At 42.0% G+C, this 24,537-nt stretch overlaps 1 protein-coding gene across 1 annotated transcript in view; it reads right to left on the bottom strand.

Moving 5' to 3' along the window:
* The window catches only part of LOC116397997 (kalirin-like), a 51,197-nt gene extending 28,821 nt beyond the window's left edge, over positions 1-22,376 (bottom strand). The window contains exon 1 of the mRNA XM_031873951.1: positions 22,073-22,376. Within this exon, the coding sequence (XP_031729811.1) occupies positions 22,073-22,139 (67 nt within the window). The 5' untranslated portion in view covers positions 22,140-22,376. The remainder of the gene's footprint in view (positions 1-22,072) is intronic.
* Between the last annotated feature and the right edge of the window lie 2,161 nt (positions 22,377-24,537).

The raw sequence follows: 24,537 nt of genomic DNA, 5'->3' as shown, positions 1-24,537 counted from the left end.
TGTGTGTGTGTGTGTGTGTGTGTGTGTGTGTGTGTGTGTGTGTGTCCTTACACTGAGGCTGACATCATCCAGAAACTCTCTTGAGACATCTGCTAGCGATCGGTACACCGATGAACTAACGTTAGCTTGACACAAACCTTTAACTGTACACTCCTTAACAGTGTGGTAACTACGGTTGGTAAAGTCATATAGCTCCTGGTATCCATAATTGAGAAAAAAAAAAGCTAATGACGTCCGCTTCCTTTCTGCTAGTTATATTCAAATTGAGGCGTTCAGGGCACTCCTGCAAAAACACGAGGCGCATAGAGCGGAAAAAACGTCACTGAGCAACGCAAAAGCAGCGCGCGAAACTCTTCATTCTCTCTGAAAACATCTACAAAAAGCCTCCCCATGCTGCTAAAACGCACTCCGTCTGGTCAGAATAAAAGATGCCAGGATATCAATGGCTGCTTGCTATCCAATCTCTTAAAAACTCAAGCTAATTGCTTAACTTGCAGTCGACAATACAACCAAAAATGTTCCAAAAACCTTTGTGAGCGAGAAGATACCCTCCAGCTACATGAGAGTAGCACCTGCGTAACAGGATGCTCGCCAACACACTGAATAAACTGCACGATGATTTGGTCTTTGCCTCCGAGAGAAAACAAAACACAGAAATACTAGGAAAGTAAAAGTGCCATCAAAGAGGAATTTAACCAAAGTATTCTCTGGTTTTTAAATGCTCAGACTCATCAACCGCTGCGAGGTAACCAGCGGAAACAAACGGCTCTTCCCGAAGCAGCTTGTCGGCAATAAAAACCACCCGGTGGATAAACTTCTAATAATCGTGAATGACCGACCATGTCTCTGGCCTTATTGACATGCTAGCGAGGATTTGAAAGTGATGAATTCAAATTAAGCCCGCTTCAGTCAACACATACACCCCGGACCGTCGCAGGTCACATGTCTGGAAACTCTATTACACCGTCACTGAGCGTCACATGGAAGCCAACATCTGCTTTTTAATGTCTCATGTAAACAGAACATTGGTATAAAACTTAAACTAAATTTAAAGAAATTAAATAATTGTCAACAAATTGAAGTTGTCAAAGGTCAGGCTTTTGTGTCCTTTTGATGATAATTATTATAGGCCTTAAATACACATTCACAACATGATGTGAAAACAATAACTTGACAAAAGACAAAGCTTTTACTCTCGATGTAAGTCGAACTCGTTCAAAAGTTTCCCATCAGCACCATTTCAATCTGTGATTATATAGATTGGACTAAATCCTCTTTGATGGGGAACGAGATCCCCTAAATCGTTCACACTGCTGTCAAAATGTGGTATTCTGTGAACGATTCCTGCTGGAGATCATTATAATCTGTGTCTACAGTCTGATTACTAACTGTGGATCATCGGCTCTCTGTGGCACACACACACACACACACACACACACACACACACACACACACACACACAGGTTAGCCTGGACCTTTTAGGAGTGACTGTACAACTCATAGCTGTTAACTTTGATTTCTCACACAGGCTTTAATCTGAATTATCCACAGACTTCCTGATGCTCTTTTCAGAGTGTGGAGGCGGCTCTTTTTCCTCAGATAATAAAACGTTTATAGAATTATAGCTCAAGATGCAAAATAACACAGATATATATATGGGCTCCAAAAACTGCTGAAAAATATACAACTTCACAAAGTTAATGTACTGTAAAGAGAAATACTGCAGCACTTTCTGCAAGCGAGCCCACCGAAGCACACACACACAGAAACACACAGTGTCTGTGATCACTGATTTACTGCCTTACAACATTTCAAAGAGATAAAGCTACACAAAAACCACTCTGACCAAACCAACCGCTCACACACACACACGCACACACACACACACAGAAGTCCTCAGAAGTCTTTCAGAGGGCGTTCATGTTTTTTTCATTTCGTTGTGGGAATAAATGTTGCTCTAATGTTTTGTCCCTGTGAAGTTTTTGCGTGCGTGTCTTCGGCTGTCTCGTGGGCTCCGTTCATGTAGCTCACTGGTTGCTCTACGGTTTCATCCGATCTCCCCGACAACCTGGCAATTAACGGCGTCCAGGCAGGTAACCTGGATGTGGTGAGACATTGGAATATGCAACTTTCATACGTCATAAACACACACACACACACACACACATTTCATTTCATATTCCCACACTACTGTACTGCTGTGTACATGCGTTTCTTTTGTCAAGGTCACACAGTCAGGAAGTGATGTCACTGTGTGTGTGTGTGTGTGATCCATTTTATCTATGTCTAACTATAGGGGTAAGGTCACAACACACACACACACACACACACATGCGGAGAGACGTAGCTGGTGCTCAACGTTTCCAGACGTGTAGATGTCAATGTGCTCCTGCTGGAACCATTAACACGGCTAGAAGCAGCACGCAGGAACCGAGTGATGAGACATCCTCGCAGGAAGGACTGCTACCGTCGTTGAAACGCACACACATAATGCAGGGGGGGTGACATAAGCAGCCAGACAGTTTTAAAGTTCTGTTCACGTCAGCCTGTCAGAGAGAAAGCTGTTCGCCAGACAGCGAAGGTGACACTGAGATGCTCAGACAGCCAACAGACGTCAGGGTTTTGTTTTTTTACCTTACTAGTATAAATCTCTATGAATACGATGTACATTTATCTAAAGAGAGAGGCTCATTTCCCAGCTTGGCACAACTGAAGCCAAAATTCAAAAAAGGTCACATGAGACTAATGTATCTGGGTCTGAGAGCCAGAGAGTGTGTGTGTGGGTGTGCTCTATAACTTTTGAATAACGATCGAATACACACAGTTTAACGGCTTTATGCAAAACCAAACTGCAGTGAGAGTGTGTGTGTGTGCGTCTCTCACACACTCACTCACACACACACACACACACACACACACCCACCCACACACACACACACACACACGTGTCATGCGAGTGCCTAAATGTCTTTAGGAGGCAACAGGTGAGGCCGTCTGCACCCATACCAGCAGCTGCCCCGACACCTGGCTGCCGGACCCCGTGTGGTACCCCGGGGACAGGGGCCCGGGGCCCGTCATATCTAACGTTGCTTTGCTCCCACGTTGAAAGAATTCAAAGCGACACAGAACATTATCTTGGATTAATGAATGTGGAAAGCTGAAATTCCCCAAAAGCTTAGGCTGAGCAGTTAATAACAGTTTGCACCAAATCAATCAACGACGTCGTCGCAGGTTTGATCAAACAGACGCGTGTCGCCCCGGTCGCGTCAGCATGTGTTGACCGTCAGGATTGGGTTGCATCAGCTGTTCGCTTTCTGCTTTTGGATTCAAACACAATCGCAGCAACAGATAAGTCAGTAATGTAAACACGGGGGTCACTGCAGCAGGACTTAAATTACACATTTAACAGAACAAGTGTTTACTATGCGCAAGGTTTGCTCTATTTAAACCTGTTGTTAATCTATATCCGGATTTCTTAAAAATTCATCCTGCTATCGTAAGCAAGACCCGCTAAATGTGTGTTGTATGATGTGATAAGGCCATATCATGATTTACAGCCTGTGTTTACAGTGTTTCATTTACTTGGTAATAGAGAGCGAGCCATTCACATAGATTCATAGAACTGGAGTTACATCCAACCTTTACCGTGTGTCACGTGTGTCCCCGGGGGTTGAGAGGACGCCTCAGTGTGTGTGTGTGTGTTTGTGTGTGGGCGGGCGTGTCCCATGTCCTTGCGTGTATGCTACGTGCTGATCTGGAGTCAATTTGTGGACATTATTTGTGTAATATGCATGTAAAATATGTCTACAAAACCAACATTATACCCTGGGCAACACTTTACAAGTAGCCCAATTCTGCAGGACAAACTTGGACCTGGTGCTTTTTTCTTCTTTATTTAAGAGAAGTAGCAACAAGTCATTCAATAATAACTGTAGAACGTCAAGCAGAAGATCAGCAGCTGCTTGGTAGAAAAAGAAAAAACTGGATAAACTGCCGATAACTTTTTTTAAATTGCTACACGCCGTCAAAGTGACATTTAATCTCCCGCTTGTTGTGTTCCAAACAGCTTCCAATTGTTATTCAAAGAGTTTGTACTTAATGTAAGTGTTTCCTACATACTTACATTTTTCACGCAGACCTGCTCATAACACCGCCTGCTACCTCGTTCCTGGTATCAGCAGCTGATGTATGGCTGATAGAGAGGAGAGCCCATGCAGCTCGTTATCTCTAATTAACCTTTTTAGACGTACTGCCGCGGGTCTTTTTGCCAGCCTGTGCTACTGAACCATCAAACTACGGGCCAATAATGCAACTAGCGTTCATGAAAAGAACTGGCATCAACATGTCAACATCACACGGTCCGACAACGGCAACTGACCCCAAACCAGAGCGCACTCTTTCCAGCTTCAGTCTTCAAATAATGTCAAGCATCAAGCGGAATATGAATAATTCATTCCTGTCTCGTTATTTTAACGTATCACCTGCATATATATTCTTTAACACTTCAGGGTGAATACATTTCCTATCTGAATCTCTCTCTCTCTCTCTCACACACACACACACACACACACACCCACACACTCTTTAATGTCCTCGGACGGCTCCAGTTTCCCCTGCAGAGGAAAACCACATCAATCACTCTTCCAACGCAAACCACACACTGCTCTCTCACTCTCTGTCTCTCACAACCCCACACACACACACACACACACACACACACATACAGAGAGAGAAAGAGAGAGCTTGTAATAGTTAAGTGCTTGCCAGGCATCACACTCCACACACACACACACACACACACACACACCAGATGATGTATTCTCCATAGGGAAGCTTCTTCTCATAAAATGACAGTTGCTGGAAAAAAAAAAGAAAAAACGTAAAATGCAATTATTGGAGAGACAACTGTGTGTCTGCGTCTCTCTCTCTCTGTATATATCTGTGTCTCCACACGGCCAGTTAAACTTAATCCTCATTTCTGGATAATAAACTGACTGTGAGACTCTTCCTGCTGTTTCCACAGTGATAACAATGAGCTTTTCCTCCTATTAAAGACTCAAGGCTGCCACACACACACACACACACACACACACACACACACTGTTGGCTGAAGGCCATCAAAACAAAATATTCTCACATACTAAGGAACTGACTAACTGAGAAAGACCTTGCGCTTGCATGCACACACGTATCCATATATAAATACATGTCGTCCATCGCCACCATCTGACTCATTCGGCAGGAACCAATCAAATCAAAGCTTCGGTTTGGAGGGGTGACGACATCATTTTGCGCTGCCTTCCAACCACATGGAGAGATGCCATCTGGAGGGCGCTGACTCAGCACAAGACACACACACACACACACACACACACAGACACACACACACACACGAGTACAAGCAGAATCCGTTAGCAGTGTAGCTTGACATCAAACAGTGCTGCTCTCAGTAGAAGCAGGGTACAAAAACCAGTGCAGGTATTCTGATCCACTGGTTTGAATGGTTAAAAATAATGAAAAAGATTTATGTTTTTAAGTACTTAGTACTTCAGTCCAAAAAATGCCAGGTGCACCTGCTAACCCAGTTAGCTTGGAAGGTATACACTATATCATGATTTAGCTTTCACCCATTGTGCAAACACACACACTATGGACCAAACAGCAGTGGAACAGAAGCTATCTCTGAAATACAACAATTGGTCTTTTGGTTGTTAAACTGTTTTCTGTGGTTGCTTTTACTCCCTGTTGCAGGGATATATTGTGAATATTTGCAGATAGATATTTTGAAATTTAATTTGATGGAAGTCGTATCTTCTAGTCAAATAAAGAAAAGATTCAATTCAAAGTTCCATGGCAGATTTTTTTCACCAAAATAAAATGAAAGTGGGCACAAAGAGGGAAACCAAAGAAAATGTCGACGTCTTGCTTTCCTCATAAAACATAACCCGCTGGACTGTGTGGCCGTCCAGCCGCTGCATACCATCCTGGAAATATCCATCACACACACAGACACGTTTGTTTTATCCTGCTGAGACACTTCCACACACATGAACATGATTAACCGGAGAGGTCGGAGGTCGAGAGGAAGCCAGAGGTGCCTTCCTCGAGGAAAGGCCGAGCTCGAGACGGAGGGGAACCAAATGTTAAAACACGGAACACGTGTTTCAGCTATCAGATGGAACTCTCTCTCTCGCTCTCCAGATCAGCTTTCAGTCTCCAGACAGCAGCTGTCTGTAAAGAGGAAAAACTTTGAGTGGTCAGACATGGAATGCGTGTGTGTGTGTGTATGTTCTGTGTGCGTGTGTGTGCGTGTGTGTGTGTGTGTGAGAAGAGCCTGGTGACAGTTAGGTATTTGGAGGCGCCACATTCACTGTAACAACAAACACACTTGTGATCTGTGACTCATATCACACACACTGTTACATTATTAGCAGTGGAGGAAAATAATTAAATACATTTGTACTGTGTTTAGGTACTTTACTTGAGTATTTCTATTTCAAGGATAAATTCAGCGACTGATTTTTTACATTTTGGTTGAATCGATTAAGCAACTACCGTTATGTGTTTTGATCCTGATTTTTCTCAAACTTTGATTTCACAGATCTGTGTGTGTGTGTGTGTGTGTGTGTGTGTGTGTGTTTAGGCTCACGGATAATTAGAGCCACTCATCACACCGGACTCACTGATCTCCAAACGCTACCTGCCAGCAGGCAGGATGAACACAAGCTGTCCCCTTTCTGTCCACATCTCGTCTCTGTGATGACGTGTTTTTTATTCTCTAATGACTTTTGGATGAGCATCACAGGGGGAGAGGAAACAGAGGGACTACATTCTCAGATGGTGGATGTAAAGCACAGATGATCAGATGATAATTGAACCCTGAACTGAGGAATATTGAGGATTAATGTTTCCACTCGTGTTCACTTTGTTCTATTAATACTCCTCAGTAAGCCAGGTTCTGTTCGCTCAATTACAGCCTGACACGAATGTTCCTGTACCAGTGTGTGTGTGTGTGTGTGTGTGTGCAGCCTCCTTTAAGAATGAATGGAATTTAATTGGTGCCGGGTTCAAAGAAAGAAAAGATGCCAGCAGAAGACAGCAACACGACCGAACAGACGAGGAAGGACAGAAATGTAGAAACGAATCAAAAATAAACGATCGCACAAAGAAACCTCTTTGAGAAAAAGACAAAGAAAGACACAAAAGAATAAATGGTGTCGTGAATCAGTCCCAGCTGCTTCATTCATTCTGTCTGAATGGAAACTATGAACAAAACTTTGAAAATGAAGAAAATTCAGGATTTACATTCACACACAACTGCAGTGCGACTCTCCTGCAAAGAGCCACTTGTGGTTGTACTGGAGTGTTTTTCAACCATCTATGACACACACACACACATAAACCCACTGACTCAGGCCAAACCACAGCATACTAAATCTTCATCTGCCTCAGAGTTTTAGGCTGGAGTTAAACTGAGGACGAGCAAACAGTAAGGCAGGAAACTAGCTAGTGAAGAAGCTTCACGACAAAACAGACTCTTGATAAACTAGAATGAATCGCTTCGTGGCTGGAAGTCATCCACGTCATCACTTCGTCATTTTATCCTTTCATACGTTTGTGTGAAATTGACATAATTAGCATAAGAATTCTTGACTTATGTTATGGACAGACAATCATTCAGCAACACCTACGAAAAACAATGACGATATTTTCCGAAGTAGTGTTGTTGCCTAAACCTGAGTTTCCTGTGAAGACGGTAGTTTATTTTGAAAAGACAGCATTCATGCAACGAGCAAAAAATGTACACGTGCTTTGTAGGAAAATGCACGAAAGATGAGGAGGAACTTTTCTCTATGAGGATAAGTTGAAACATCACACCGTCCTTGATGGCTACAGCTGTTGACAGCATGGATCCATAAAAACTGTGAGTCAACAAACTGGTAAACTGAGTAAACCAGTCAGGGACCAGTCAACCCGTAAATCCGTCAGTTCATCAGTTAGACCATTGGTCGTTTGGAGCTTTTGGGTCTTTTTTTCGGTGACTCGTCAGAACCAAATGAGTCAGACAGCGACATAAAACCATTCACAGCCAAAAGATGGAAAACTAACCCTCAACAACATTGTACAAAACACAATTCTCAATGATTTTAAAGTCTTTTTAGTTTGGAAACATAAAATCTGGTGGCCAAAGAAAAGCTCCAATGATTTTAATAATTTTGAAAAACTATTTCAGGGGAACAAAAGCCTCTTTCTGAGCAGCTCAGGAACTGATGTCTCGCTCAATAAAACGAGCACAACTGATGAGCTCCAAACAGACGCACCAGGATTCTCTTTCAGGTGTCGGCCCCGAAACAACAGTTATCCCACACTATTATTTTGAAAACAATATTTCACCACTCGTCAGTCTTCACCAGCCAAAGCTACAGTGCTGTACAGCTGCTGTTGTGTTAGTTAACCTGCAAACTACACGGAAGTAGTCACAGAAATCTCCTCAAACTTGTATCTATTATCATTTCAGTAAGAATACATGCTTTTTCCTTGACCTCATTTGATCTCTCTCTTTCCCCCAACACACACACACACACACACACACACACACACACACACACACACGTAAACACACAGTAGTTTCCTTGCAGCCAATAAAGAGTTTTACTGCTGTGTAGTACAGAATAACAGGGTAATTACTGACTGCAGTGAACTAATGAGGAGCGCTGATGTTTAGGCATGGAGAGGGCAGTAAATCAGAACCAAACTGAACTAAAATGACTAACTATCCCATGTAGATTCACCACTTAAAATCTAAATCTAATTAAACCTACAATTAAAAACCAGAACCAGAGAAAAAGCAGCAAAGCCTCACATCTGTGAAGCTGAAACCAGCGAATGATCACAAAATGGGTCGGTGTGATATTGTTCTGCCTTAAAGAGCGTGAGACAAAGGAATCAATAACATGGTGTACGGGTCAGATTCTGATCTGCTCACAGACATACAGCTCAGCCAGCTGCTGGAGAGCCATCCCTCTGAGCTTCACACACACACACACACACACACACACACACTTAACCGAAGGGTGGTGAGTAATTACTCAGGGTCAAGCATTCTGGTTATCTCCCAGGAATCCCTGTCAGGTGTGTGTGTGTGTGTGTGTGTGTGTGTGTTGACAGCCCCACTCAGGCTGTGACTGAAATCTATCCTGATTGGACGGTTGGCTAGAGACTCCAGGTGAATCACGCAGCTTCTTGCATCTTCTTCCTTGAGGGGATTTCTACTAACACATGGAGTTTGTACTGGGCCACCTGGGAGTCCTGCAATGGGTCCAGGTCAGTCGGCAGAGACTCCACAAGTGAAAAAGACTACATGAGGTTCAACGTGCTAAAGATCAGTTTATAGACGTACTCTAAGACCTTATAAAACCAAACTGTTTGTGGTGGAGGAGTGGAGGCAAAGAGACAAAACAGGCTTGTTAATTTAAATAACCTTCAGCTCAGATGATCACTGGTTAACAGGAGAGCATGTGAAGAAATCCAAGTGAATTCATAGGATAAGAAGTAAGAGGGAATAAGGATGATGAATGTGTTGGGCTGCATCCACACTTATACCTTTCAGTTTTCAAATGCATAACTTTTGTTACGTTTTACACCAAGCATTCACACTACTCCGGTGCTTTTGAAGCCCTAAAACAACAGACTTGAGACGGAGGCGGAAACAGAGATTATTTTGAAAACCATGATGCAGACAACCACATTTGGTTCTTTTCAGTAACAACATGTCGATCCCCAATCTCGTGACCCTTTCCGGGAAAAAAAGCCTCGACTACCAGTCGTTAGTTCAACATGGATTTCTAATGCTACTACAAGAGGCTATTATTTGAGCAAATAGCGTGTCCAGCAGTGTTATAAAGTACGTGAATGGTCAAGTGGTATTTTCAGGCTTGTTAGTACGGATGGAGATTATTTCTGTAACGGTGCTTAAACACAGAGATTGTTGTATTAGTGTGGATGTAGCCTTAAACTTGTGCTAAAAGATTCATTTTTGCAAAAAAGTAGCAATCGTGAACCCGACACGATAAAGTTTAGCCGTTTAGTGCGGTTGAATCGGACTCTGGTACGTTTTCCGTCTTGGTATAATTATTTTGGCTGATCTGAACACAGTGGACCAGAACGACTGCACCAAGACCTTTTAGAGGAAGCAGCCTCGGTCTAAGCTAAACGGTTCCCATAGCTAGGTGCGCTTTGTATTCTGGGATGTGGATGAGCGAAATTAGGAGTTGCAGCTAGCCGCAGAATGAATCATGGTCTGACCTGGACTGGCAACAAAGTGCTCTTCTTTCTTCATGTTTAAACAGATAACAGGACCTTTTTCTTTGTCTCTCCAATCCGTTGAGGGAACGTTCTTGTGGCTTTGAATGCTGCATTTTGGCTCGCTTGAATAAACCAAGAAGAAGAAAGCAAACCAATAGTAAAACAGAACAAGTTTGCTAACTAACAAACTGATTAAAAGCAAAACAAATGAACTAAAGATCTAAAAACTCTATCAAACCCACAACCCGACCAGTATCCATTCATAAATGTCCTCCGTTTACCTGGCCCAATTCTTAAAAATTGCAAACAAATATTCGTTTTATTCAGTTGTGCCTGTTTCACTTTGACTTTGTTTGTGAATGAACCCGGCTACAGGACTCTGGTACACCTGCAGTGTTCACATTAAACAGATGCAGCAGCTGCAAACACACAGTCATATATTTGGTGTTGTTGACGGACTGCTGGAGTGCAGCAAGCCAGTCCAACAAAAATATGAAACAAGTGGTGACTCAGCTGCAGCTCAGCATGTGTCCACACTGCTTCAGGGGGTTTGGAGATTCGCCCACAACAACAAAAACGATCTGGTTTCTACAGAGACCGCAGATTAAGATGCTGTAGGTTTCTGGGCTTCGCTGCATTTCTTTTTTTTTTTTTTTTTTTTACTTACTACCGTCAGAAAATGCTGATCTGGGAAAAGAGGATGGAGCCAGACAGGATCGTTTTGTTGCACCTGTTAGGACAGGACAGCCTCCACTTTTATGATCCCTTTGGTTTTATGGCGTTTCGTGAACTCAGCAGATCTGTAACACAGCTCAGCTCAAAGTCAGTCTGAAGAAGGTTGGATCAGCCAAAGGGAATAAAAACAACCCGGCAGGACGGAGCCAGGCTCTCTGCATTGATTTTAAAATGTCCACCAAGGCACGCACTGATCCATGTGGGGAGAGAGTGACTTATATATTTCAATGTAGTTTGTCAGTGTGTTGTCTTTTTTTTTCATATTTATTTTCTGATTATCATTGTGCAGATTGCAAAGCCCTCTGAGATAATTTTATAATTTATGGTCCCAGAAATAAAATAAACTTAATTTGATATACAAGTCTTGAAAGTACATTTTGAATCACAGCAAAATTAAATTCTTTATTCCCATTTTGCTTAACAGTCTGACTATCTGTGGCTTTTAACAGCTCTGTCAATCAGGATAAGAGCTTCCTGTCTGTCACACACACGCACACACACACGCACACACACACAAAGACAAAGGCAAACACCTGCCCGCAGTAGTTAATAACATCAAGATCTATTAGCGAGCACCACTAATCAGCCGGTAACACACACACACACACACACACACTCGCATACATGTCTGTAAAATGTCTTCGTGATCGATTATAGTCAAAACGGATGCTCATTACACTAACGCACACGCACCATATGGCTGCAGCTGTCCAAAGAGAAAGCTTTTAGGGAGGGAGGAGACAAAGGGAGAAGGAGGATGAGAGGAAATCCTTTTCTTTGTATTTATCTATTTAACACTCTCTCTCTCTCTCGTTTGTCCCCTGGTGGGTAATAAGGGCTAATCCACTTAAGCTGCCTCTCTCTCTCTCTCTCTGTTCCCGTCTGTCACCCCAACATCCCACATATATACACACTTCATTCTTCGCACCCATCTGCCGCTGTTCTTGACACTGGGTGGGAGACAAAGAGAGGGAGAGATGGAGGGAGGGAATCTCTCTCTCTCTCTCTCTCTCTCCCTCTCGTCAGCATCTTATTGTTCCTGATGACAGCGGGGGGGAGACCCTCTCTATCTCTCTCCATCTCACACACACACAAACACACTCTCTTCAATAATAGATGTGAAGCTCCTCCCTCCACGTTTCCTCACCATGACTCAGGACTGAGGCCTCATTTAAAGGAACAGGACACCCCCACTTCTTGGCCGTAATTCTTACAGTAAAAGTTAATCAATTTAAACTGCTGGCGTACTGTATGAAATTTCAGTAAAGCTCCATTCTTATTACAAAAGACCAAAAAGCTGCAACTTTGCAAATATAAAGTAGATAAACACTTTTATCAAAAGCAACGTTTTGGGGGTACAACCCAAAATGTAGAACAATACTAAGATGGAGGACGTGGAACAACGAGTGGACTGGTGAAACACCTGAACGTCAACCAAACGAAAGACATTGTTACGCCGATGGAACCGTCCAGATCACACTCACTCACTACAAGAGCCCAGCAGCTCCTGCACTTCCTGCTAAGGATGAAGAGAGCTCATCTCCCCCATCACTTACCGCATTCTACAGAGGGACAATTGAGAGTGTATTGACCAGTCGCATCTCTATCCAATATGGGAACTGCAACGCCTCAGACAGGAAGAGTACCAGCCAGTCTGGTACTACTGTGATGAGCCATTTCATCTCATATACGCAACATTATCCTGTTCATGCAATGTGTACATTTTAACCTATACGTGCAACTGAAACTCTTATGTGCAATATTAACCTACATATGCAATTTTATCCTATGTATATTTACACATTTAACTTTTTAGTTTTACTCTTTTTTGCATGTTTTATTACAATCATGAGCTAGGTGCGACATCATTTCATTCTGCTGTGAATAGAATGGCAATAAAGTTCATCTTGAATGTTGAAGATCAAAGTCTGGAATGTAAAATATCTTAAGAATGGACGTAGTTGTCACTGAGACCAAGTAGGCTATATTTACATGTGCTGGTTATGAGTCTGAGCGTTTTTTTATTTGCACGATATGACGTCCGCATGGAAGATAAAGAAAGCTGGTTATAAATCTACTCGCATATACAAAGGTTTATGATGTGCATGTTTCCACTCCTTGACGTCGAGCCCAGGAGTTGTATTTCTACATTTCCCACTCTGCTGGATTGGCTTCATCTTATCACCAGTAATGAAAGACAGGAGCAATGCTCTAATCAAGCTCAAAACTATATCGACAGTCCCGACAAAGCCCGTGTGGATTCTGTGCACCAGCTGCATTAACTGTCAAAATGACAGATCATACAAGTGAGGGGGATTAGCTCCGTCCCAAAGCTGCTTGAAGAAATTACATTTTAATGACATGATATTCCCGGATGGTACCGGTATGTCCCTGCTGTGAACTGAAAGCATGACATGATCATTTCCCTTTGACTCCATGGCAAATGGGAAAAAGGCCCCGATGAGCAATAATAAAAAAAGTTAAAGAAAGAAACGTTTCTTTTCTCCAACAAAAACGTTTTCTGGAAACATTTCAACACTAAAAACTATGCACAATTTAGCAACGCTCCTAAAGGCCTGATGAACATAATGCAGTATATAGCTGAGATCAGGGGTTTGTCTTGAACCAATTTCAGTTGCAACAGACTTCTGCTGGCTCGGTATGATAGGTTCTGGATTTTTAGCAGATTATTAGTAGATGGGAGTTGGGACATGAGCTGAAGAATGCCATTACAGTTCAGCATTACATTCTGCAGAGGGCCAGATGTGCACGGTTAACTGGGAAGTCCACTGAATCTACAATTACAAGCCTGTTTACAGATGTTGGGGAGTACTACTGCATAAATCAAAACAGTTGCATAAAAGCTTTTTTTTGACTCCAGAGAGAGCTCCGTTAAGTCTGATAAATTGAGCACCAGTTGGAGCTGAAGACTACAAAACAATCTGTGTGTGTGGAGTTTAAAAAGAAGTTAGCTTACCAGAACTCTGTAGCTCGCTCTCTGATTGAGGCTAGCGATGCTCGAGGCTACATTAGCTGCTGGTAGCCTAACACAACCCAGTCTCCGATTGAGCCATTGACTTGCATTGTGGGTAATGTAGCTGTGCTAGATTATAACCGGGCGGCAACCTTTAGTTCTGAAAAGTGAAGCCAACGCTGAAGTGTTTTAAAAATTGTTCATTCTCTCTACTGACCAGCAGGGGGCGACTCCTCTGGTTGCAAAAAGAAGTCTGATTGTAATGACCCTACTTCTCACTTGATTTATTAGTGTGTTAACGAAGCTCACCTGCTGCACAGTGAGAGAAGAAGTCGCTCAGTTAATTTGACTGTAATGTCCGTTAATATGTATTCATGGCAGCAAATGATCGGAGGTGTCATTGTAACTGCTTGCGATACTAGAGGATTAGTCCAAGTAGTGTTACTGATCTCATTAAGCTCTATTTAAACAACAGCCTTTACCATTAGCTTTAATCCCAATGCATAAACTCAGTAATTAATGACAAAAGTCCAAACTACAGCTAGCTGGGAGGCGGGATAAGTACTACAAAACCCTACTAAACAAAATCACACATCATAATTACAATCCATCCAAACTCTCCCTGTCGCTGAATTCCAGTACTCATATGGCAGGTTAATCTGTCTCTAAGCCTGGACGAAGCAGTGTGTGTGTGTGTGTGTGTGAGAATCAGAGTGAATCAATGGATTACTGTTCATTCATCCATGTAAAGTCTCAAATACACACATGCGCTTATCCATGTAAGCCAGAGTCATTCTTAGATGTCCTTAACACACACACAACAGTATCTGTAATGTAAACTGTGAGCATTCATTATTTCAAGTCGTCCCTTCAGAAGAAAACCTGTGACAGTAGAAATGCAGACTGTTTCAAGGCTACATGTTTGTTCTCACGGTGAAATAATACTTCAAACAAAACCCGTCTAACTAGGGATGCACCAGATCTGATTCGGCAGATTGTTATCGGCATCGATACGGACCTAATTTGTCAGACTGAAAATCCGCCAGATGTAACTGCATCCACGTCATTGTCATTCTAAGAGTCATTGTTTCTCGTATCAGTTGGAGTCATCCAGTCACAGAAAGCTGCTGACTCGGTTTTTAGTGCGAGAGCCATCCCTGGCATCACGTTACCTTGTGTGAAAGATTCCAATAACTTCCGAGCAATGCGATATATACAGATATTAAATCTGGGAGGAAAGAGGGTCACTGGTATCAGATCTTCCACAACAAGGCAGACCTGCCACCGTTGGTCGGGGGACAGGCGGCAACCTCCGGTTCTGAAAAGTGAAGCTAATGCCGAAGTGCCTTAAAACCTGCATTCTCTCTAGTGCTCATCAGGGGGCGACTCCTCTGGTTGTATAGAAGTCTATGACTCTACTTCTCTCTTGATTTATTACCTCAGTAAACAATGTAAACATGAGTTTATGGTCTCAATCTCTAGTTTCAAGTCTTCTTCAATACAGCATGATGTTCATTTAGTACATTATGGTCCATTTAGAGTCAAACAGACCATAAAGCAGGGGATGCTTTAGGGCGGGGCATACTGTGATTGACCAGAGCCGTATACGCCGTCTCTACGTCACTCCTCAGCAGTCTGAATACAGTTACTTTTTATTCACTGGTCGCAAGAAGAAAACAAGATGGCGACAGCCAGAAATTCCGAACTCAAGAACCGCAGTCCACAATCTAATGAGTGACGCCACGAGAACTATGTCCACTTCTTCTTCTGCAGCGAGGCAGCAATTAGCAAGCAAGAGGGACACACAGACAGCTTCCATTCACATGGTGCATCAAATTAAGTACCCTCTTGGTATCGGCATCACTTTAAAAAGGTACTGGTAGAGGTACTTCCAACCCTGTACGCTGTACTAATGAGAACTGCACACACTGGTGGACAGTCTCTCCTCAAAGGCTTTCATGATGTTCCACTCGGCTTTACAGATGAAAAGTGACCAAGTAGTTGTGAAGAATGAAATAAAAAGAGAGAAAGATTTAAACTATGCCCACTTCAACACCTTTCCACACCTGGTGACAAGAGGGCATGAAGTGCAACCTCCACGTTGAAGCTGCAGCTGAAGCCGCCATCTTTTGTCTTCACCAAACCTCTCCATGGCGAACAGACATTAACTCACGGCTCTCAGCAGATTAGCTGAGACAATTAACTCTAATTACCTGCTCATGCACACAGTGAGTGTGTGCTTCAACTCCTCACAGCTGGAATATGAAGAACACACACTTGAGATTCAATCTCACGAGACGACGCAGCTATTCATGCCAAACGGTAACGGTATGAAGAAAAGCACAAAAGATTTTTTTAAATATTTGTATTTTAAGAGAAAAGTGACTGGATTTTAAACGAATCAGCATTCAGCACGAATCTGGTTTCCACACTTGGACACCGTCCTCAGCCTTCAGCCATGACGCCACATGGTCGTAACGTCCCAGCATGCCCGTGTAAGGCTCTGCTATGCGTCACCTGTTTCTAACGCGACAAAGACCAGAAGGACGTCTCTAACTCCAGCTTGTCTGTTACTCTAACGAAGTGAGAAAATGGAGTTTTAACGATGTAGCGTAGCAACGGCAGCAGCTATTGACAGACAGCTGGCGTCAGCTGTCTGATGAACACTCAGACACTGCTCTCTGATTGCACGTTTGTCACTTCCTGTTTCCGCCTGATGATTTAGGATCCTATTTATAAACCGATGATTAGCATAACATTGAGCAGCCGCTTTCCTGTGCGTGTGTGTTGCGACGCCTTTTCTTCCTTTTGTTAATATTTTTATTTCTCCGCTGTTGCTTTCTTTATAGAATGTGAGAATTCTGTCTAATTTCTATTTCATGTTTTTGTCTTCTCTCAGTGCTACCACCATACAAAATTCAAGTATGACTTTTTCTAAACACACTAACTTCCTCAGCCATGAGCAGGGAAAGAGAAACCTCAATCAAAACGGAATAAATAAGATAAACACAAGAAAAATACATGTGATTGGAGCTTTCAAGCTTGTATATAAATGGTGGTAAATCTACGAAGACCTTAACATTATACCATCAGCCACCAGTCTGCGGAGGCTGGGAGATCATTACGCTGAAGTTTAGTCAATAGATAAAATCATACCATCGGTGGAGTTGAAGTAGGGGTGTAAGAAAATATAGATACACTTGAGCATCACAAGATTTTACATGCAAAGACCAGACAGCTGTTCATTCTGTCAAAGGTCTTTATTGCGATGATATTGTAGGGATGACTATTGGTGCTTCTACAAAATGTTCACACATTGACTTTTTGGATAAACCATCATCAGTAATGTGGCTAGAATGTTTATAAAGTGGTTAAAGGCAAATAATAGAACAGCTAGAACAGTCTGATCCAACAATTCTATCACTTTACTGTAATGCAGCCTTTAAAACCAGGAAAAGACCAGTATCATTACATCACTAGTCTCAAATCCTGATATCAAAACAATATGAATTCATTGCTGTATAATGATATGTATTCTATCACCAGATTATTGCCAATACACAGCTCTTTGTCCTCTGACAAACAGTCATTGACCATCGTTACATCAAGATTATTTAAATTTTTATAGCTGGAATCGGTGCTTTTGATGTAGCATGTGTGAGCCCAAAGACTACTAATTTGAAAAAGGGGCCGAATGACGTGCTGCAAGCAAGAATGATTTAATAATCCAGTCGATCGTGTTTCAGTGCAGAGCCGGCAGCTCAGCAGCAGTTGACCTCCCTCTTCTGAAGATCTCTCTCCTCCTGCTCTTTCAGTCCTTGTTGACAGTGCCTCTCCATCCGCCATTTCTTACAAATTCAGTTCTTTTTTTTTGCCATTTCTTCGCCTTTATAGCACAGATTGCAGCATTTAAACTTGCATGGTTCAATGTTTTGAGTTCACTCATTCAATGTTCAAAGCTCTCCTTACTGAGAAAAGAAACTGTGTATTGGTGGAAATATGTGTGGGGAGTGTAGGTTTCAAAACGTGTTACCAGGTTTAGTTGACATAATAGACTGTATAAGAGAAGTGGAAATAGTCAAAGTGATTTGAGGACTACCATTTTAAAGCCTTGAATCCATCATTCTGGCCGTCGCCAATTTCGTTTTTGGCCAGTGCCATCTTGTTTTTTCCAAGCAGAAGTGACTCGAGAGGGTGGAGCGAAGTACAACTGAATGCTGATCAAGACATTTTTATGCAACTGAAATGTTACAGTTAACTGTCATGAACTCTGAGACAAACCCAAGCTAGCCCCGCCCCTAAAGCATCCCCTGCTTTATGGTCTGTTTGACTCTAAATGGACCATAATGTACTAAATGAACATCATGCTGTATTGAAGAAGACTTGAAACTAGAGATTGAGACCATAAACTCATGTTTACAATGTTTACTGAGGTAATAAATCAAGAGAGAAGTAGAGTCATTTTCTCATAGACTTCTATACAACCAGAGGAGTCGCCCCCTGCTGGACATTAGAGAGAATGCAGCTTTATTTATTAGCTTCACTTTCCCGAACCGGAAGTTGACGCCTGGTTAATAATTTAATAACTGGAAAAAGAATAAAGAGCACAACAGCAGAATGAAAAGTGTGTAATGTGATGTTAATTGTCAATATCAGAAATTTGATTGAACACTAAAGCAAGAGGCACCAGCATCAGGCTCCCACGTATGTCATTACTAAGTCTGACAGCACGCTGGTAGACTGAATTCAGCTTTGCAGAAAAGCAGCGCTCCACGAGGAGGAATCCATTATGGCAGCAGCGGAGGGGATGTTCAATGAATGGCAAATTACTAAAAAAGAGACAATGTCAGGAACACGCAAGCTGCTGATTAACAGCCGGGCGTCGTATCAGACAAGTATCAGTATTGGCAGATACTCAATAAGTTGGGATTGCTCTTGGAAATGAAGAAGCGGTGCGGCGCCATCTCTAATTTCCTCTGTGCTGAAGTCGAAGTCGACGTTCGGCCGATGGAGACAGATTCCTCTCCGCTTCTCCCTCACAGCTGTTCAGACACAGCGGTGCATTTGAATGTGTGCCGGTAGCTTTGCTTTGTTCTATTGTGGACAAAAAGCATCTAATGTCACTCTGGTATGTGGATCACTTTCTCAAAGTGTCCTCTGTCTCAAAGCAAACAACACAGATTAAAGCAAGTCATACGTGCACATCTCAGTAATGTTGGAGACATTATCAGTTCTACAGATATGAGACGAAACACGTTTATGAAGCCTTTACTGATTACTGATGGTATTTACGTGCATACACTCGTGAAAATTGTTAGTTGAAGCCCTGCAATGAAACTCTATATTGTTCACACTAAAAAACAAGTTTTGTGATTTGCCTTTCTGACAAATCATGTTTTTTGCCTCAGTTTGAAATGCTGCATGACACTACATAAAAACTACACTACCCATGAGGCTCAGAGGCTTTAGAAGATGTCAGACTCGTGCCGCTTTCCAGACAACTTGAAACTCTGACCTCCTACTAAAAAGACTACAATGAAACGCCACTCAAAGGCGGAAGCTCCTACCTGTGAACTCGAGTCAAACCTATCTCCCCCGACTTCACCGAGAAGCAGTAGTCTGACGTCACAGTGGAAGCGCGTATTTTATATGGTTAACCATCAACTAAGACGCAACAGTGAGTATATTTGCTGATGCTTAATTCAAATAATGCATACTATCAGATAGTAAAAACCTGTTCTGGATATTATTAATGTAAAAATATGAGATTAGATAGCTGGTTATGTTAAACAACCTTTTTCCTTTACGTTTTAGGGTCGTGCATCTCGAACGCTTAAAAGGTCGGAAGCTGGAAATTTCCAGTTGGGGAAAATTCAAACGTCCGAGTTGTCTCAAACGCAGCATCAGTTCTATCATGTTGAGAATCAGAAGCGGAGACGCAACACTACACTTAATGCAGCAGGACGTCAGCTCGCCGTCAGCTGCACCAGCGTCCCACTTGATAACTGGTTGGTTTCTTCCATCATCTCTCTCCTGGACTCACACTTCACTTCCCTCCGACAGTCGTCGCACCTTTTGACCAGATTTCAATGAATAACACTAGTTTTTTTCCTCTCAGCACACTGTCCTCATTGTTTGTCCTGATGAGTCAACCAGTAGATTTCCATGTCCATTCGCTGGAACTGTTCCAACAGACAGTCATCTAATATTATGGGAAGAAAACCAAAGAGGAGGAGATCACACATGGAGCCCTGTTACTTTATACAATACACACACTGTCTCACAGAGTGTGTGTGTGTGTTTTTATTTAATAAAGCACCTTGGCAGGACTGTTCATGATAAAGTTATTGTACTGAATTACACTGACAGAGACAGAGTGAGGGTGTGTCCCCCTCCAGCACTGTGTGTGTGTGTGTCCTAAACTGATAAAAACATATTTTGATATAATTCTTACACATTTCTGTCCCTCTCTCTGTCACACACACACACACACACACACACACACACACACACAGAAATACAACTTCAATTCACATAACCCTGATTGAACATCACATCACTGTGTTTACGTCCTTTATTGTAGACATCGTAACATCATTGGTTTGTGGACTGATGTTTTGAAGTCGCTGTTTAAGTCTCTGGTAGAGACCTGTCAATCACCGTGTAGCCCCGCCCCTAAAGCATCCCCTGCTTTATGGTCTGTTTGACTCTAAATGGACCATAATGTACTAAATGAACATCATGCTGTATTGAAGAAGACTTGAAACTAGAGATTGAGACCATAAACTCATGTTTACAATGTTTACTGAGGTAATAAATCAAGAGAGAAGTAGAGTCATTTTCCCATAGACTTCTATACAACCAGAGGAGTCGCCCCCTGGTGGACACTAGAGAGAATGCACTTAAGACACTTTCTCATGCCTTCACTCGGCACAATTTTTTGTCTGATCAACTGACAAAAAAAACACCAAAAATATTGAATTTCTAATGTCATATGACAAAGAGAAGCATGTTCAAGTAGCTGGAACCAGAGAATAGTTGGTGGTGTTGTATGATGAATCATTTTAAAACAATTAAATCATTTCTCAGAGTAGCTGCTGATGAATGCTCTGCTGTCCATACTAATTGATTAATCCGCTAATTGTTGCAGAAATTATGAAAAAAAAAAAAAACACAACAAGTCAAACATAATCTGGTTTCAGCTTCTAGCACAGCGCTGGCGGCTCTCATCTGCGTTTCATTATCACTGCAGAACACAGATTTTTGGATTGTTGGTCTGACAGAATCAGCAGTTTGAGGACTTGATTGACCAGGAGATTAATCAATGATGCCAGCTGTGTGTTGAGCCATTACGCTCTGGAGAAGTGTCACACACACACACACTCATTATATCATTCACACATCCATATACACACACACTGTCTCTCACCTTTTGACCATTTTAGATGAAATGGAAATCAGAACTGTCAACAGCTGCTTTTTATCTAAATGCATCAGTGTATGACACACACACACACACACACACACACACACACACCTACCCTCACAATGACACAAACAGACGTACACACACACAGCTTGCTTATTAAAGCTCTCCATACAGCAGATCGTGATTTAGTCGCATATCAGACAGACTTCCATGAGCTGATCTGATGCCTCCATGATTCCTCTTTCTTTTGTAGAGAGCATCGGACACACGAGCTCACACAGTATTGCACGCGCACACACACACACACACACACACACACAAGCACACTGTAAATGCATGTAGAACATCAAATAGCATCACACATGAGCGCGTTTTGTCGTGGTGTTTTGGGGTGAATTAGACCGAGGCTTCGCACACAGCAGCAGAGCTCACACACACCAGACTCCCGGTGGTTATCTGCACATTTCTGCTGGTGCTGCTCACTCGGCTTGGTGCCTCCTCTCTCTCCCGGTGACATTCACCCACTCTCTCTCTCATCGTGGCTTTCCTTCCGTCTTCTTTCTGTTGTTTTTTTGTGGCACATTGTTTCTCATTGTGTGCCGTGTTTTGCAGCCGCTCGTCCGTCCTACCTGTTTTGTAGAAGGCATCAGTGTCGGGGTCGCTGGGCGCCTCCTCGGCCGCTTCTGCAGGGTTCATACCGGAATCCGGTTCAATACAATCCACCGACAAAAGGAAAGGCAGGAATAAAGCCCCCTCCGGTCCAAGGGGAAAAAATAAAATCCTCGCGTCTTGTTTCTTATTCCTCACATGTTCTCCGTTTACCTCTCTCTCCCTCCATCCCCCCCTCGCCGGGCTGCTTTCTTTCTGTCGCCCTCTCGGTTTGTTTGGTGTTTCAGGGGCTGGCTTCGTCTCCCTCTATTGTTCCCGGTCCAACCTCCCTCTCTGCTGCTGTCCGCCAGGGTCTCTCTACCTCCCTCCCTCTCCCCCCCTCCCTCTGGCTCTCTCTCTCTCTGGCTCTCTCCCTCCCAATTCAATGCATTGAGCTGTATTGGCAATAAATATACGTTGTTGTTGTTGTTAAAGGATATACATTATTGTCAAACAAACAGCAATACATAATTACCATCATTATTAATAATAGAATAAATCTAAATAAATGAAGTATTTTATTGATTGACATGTTTTGCTGATGGTGGCACTAAAGGAAATGAAGGTGCCCAGATAATAAGAGTTCATCCTCTGGGGAGCATCACAGCATTCATGTGTCCTCCTGAAGGTTGCTGTGTTTGTTCATATACGTGTTCATGCATCATGTGTTGTCAATATATATGAATCACTAATTCTATATCGCGATAACGATGTTTATCACAAAATAGCATGTTTTCTGGTAATGTGATGAAGATATAGTCTACCTGAAGTAACGTTGTTTTTATATACTCCTGTGTGAATTAAGTACTCAACAAATGAAAAATACTGAGTATTTCCTCAGTAAGTTAAGATATTCAGTGTTGAATATATATATTTTCGGAGAAAGTTGAGTTAGTATGTGCTTTTTATTAATTCTTTGTTTCACGATCACATGTTCTGATCCAAACAACAGCACAGGATAGAGCAGCTTGTGATAATAGGATGATCTTTAATCTGCTCTCTTTCAACGGTTTTTTTGGTCCAGAACCTGAAGGCACCTGGAACATGCTTGATGTCCATACTGTAATTGTACTACTAATACTTCTGTCTGTACATGAGACACTATGCACAGAATACATCAGTACAATCTCTCCTCTGTTGTTCTTCCATTTAAAGTTGTTCCTTATTGGAACCGAGGTTCTAAAGACAGATGGTGTCGTGTGCTGCACATAGAAGAATACCCCTGAAAACAATGTCATGATTCTGGGCTGTAAACGTAAACGTGACCGAAACGGAAACATTATGAACAATCCTCTGGAGACCATGACCATATTAAACAAGTACAGTAGTCCTCTGCTGATTATAGATGCTGTGAATCTCAAGATGCATCCGTTTATTCGAAGCAGACAGCAAATTAAAAAATATATAACATTTACTTCACAGAGAAACGTAGAAAATGTGTAAATATTCAAATATAAAACAAACTGATAACATTGTGAGGTAGACTAAATAAAAGCATTACACGTGGACACTCACAGGCTGCTATATAAATATAGGTGATGGTGAAATAGATGGGAAACCTGACAGCCAAAAGTAAACTATAGAATTCAAATTAGAGGTACTGACATGTCAAACAGGTGCTTTAGTATAAATATCAGGTACTTCAGTCAAACAAAAAGAAGCTTTTCAGACTGTGGTGACGCTGCAGAACATGATTCTGTTGCCTTGGAGTTGATACTAAGAGGCTTCTCAAGTGATTCATCCACTTGCGTCACAAAAAGCAGAAACAGAGTTCTTCCTACACTGTAATCTTGCCGATACAATTTCCAGTGTTTGACTGCAGTAATGCATGAGACATATTAATGTTCTCCATTATGGTCCAGTGTGCCTGTTTGAGAAGAGAGTGGAAGCTTCTCCTGCAGCATTCAGGAAAAGCAAAACTCATTCTACAGCATGCCATTATTATTATTATTAACTTTACAGGAACAACAATGATAGACACAGGAAAGGAAAGAGGTATATATTTACAAACCTAATAAACCAAGGATAAAATAATAAAATAGTCATATTCATTTTAATATTAACATCTTGCAGTTACTGTGACATAAATTGAATAATTACTGAAGTAAAAATATGGCAAGCTTCTTTGTGTGTATTAATGTGTGTGTGTGTGTGTGTGTGTGTGTGTGTGTGTGTGTGTATAAGGGTAGAGAAAAGGATAAGAATGACCATTAATCATATACAAATATATAATAATAATAATACTAAGAAGAGCAATAATAAGAATAAAATCAATAATAACAATAATGAATAATTCATTGTTAGAAGGTCCTGCAGGGCTTGAGATATAACGGTCTGAGGAGGCGGAGTCACTGAGGCTCCTACTGGGCCGAGGATGTGTCCATGTCAGTATGTTTGTATATCATGTCAGTATGTTTGTATATCATGTCAGTATGTTTGTATATCA

This window comes from Anarrhichthys ocellatus, unplaced genomic scaffold (assembly GCF_004355925.1).
Source record: "Anarrhichthys ocellatus isolate YVR2014 unplaced genomic scaffold, GSC_Weel_1.0 scaffold77, whole genome shotgun sequence".
In the NCBI taxonomy this organism is placed as follows: domain Eukaryota; kingdom Metazoa; phylum Chordata; class Actinopteri; order Perciformes; family Anarhichadidae; genus Anarrhichthys; species Anarrhichthys ocellatus.
The sequence above is the reverse complement of the archived record's forward strand: the minus strand, read 5'-3'. Positions and strand labels throughout refer to the sequence as shown.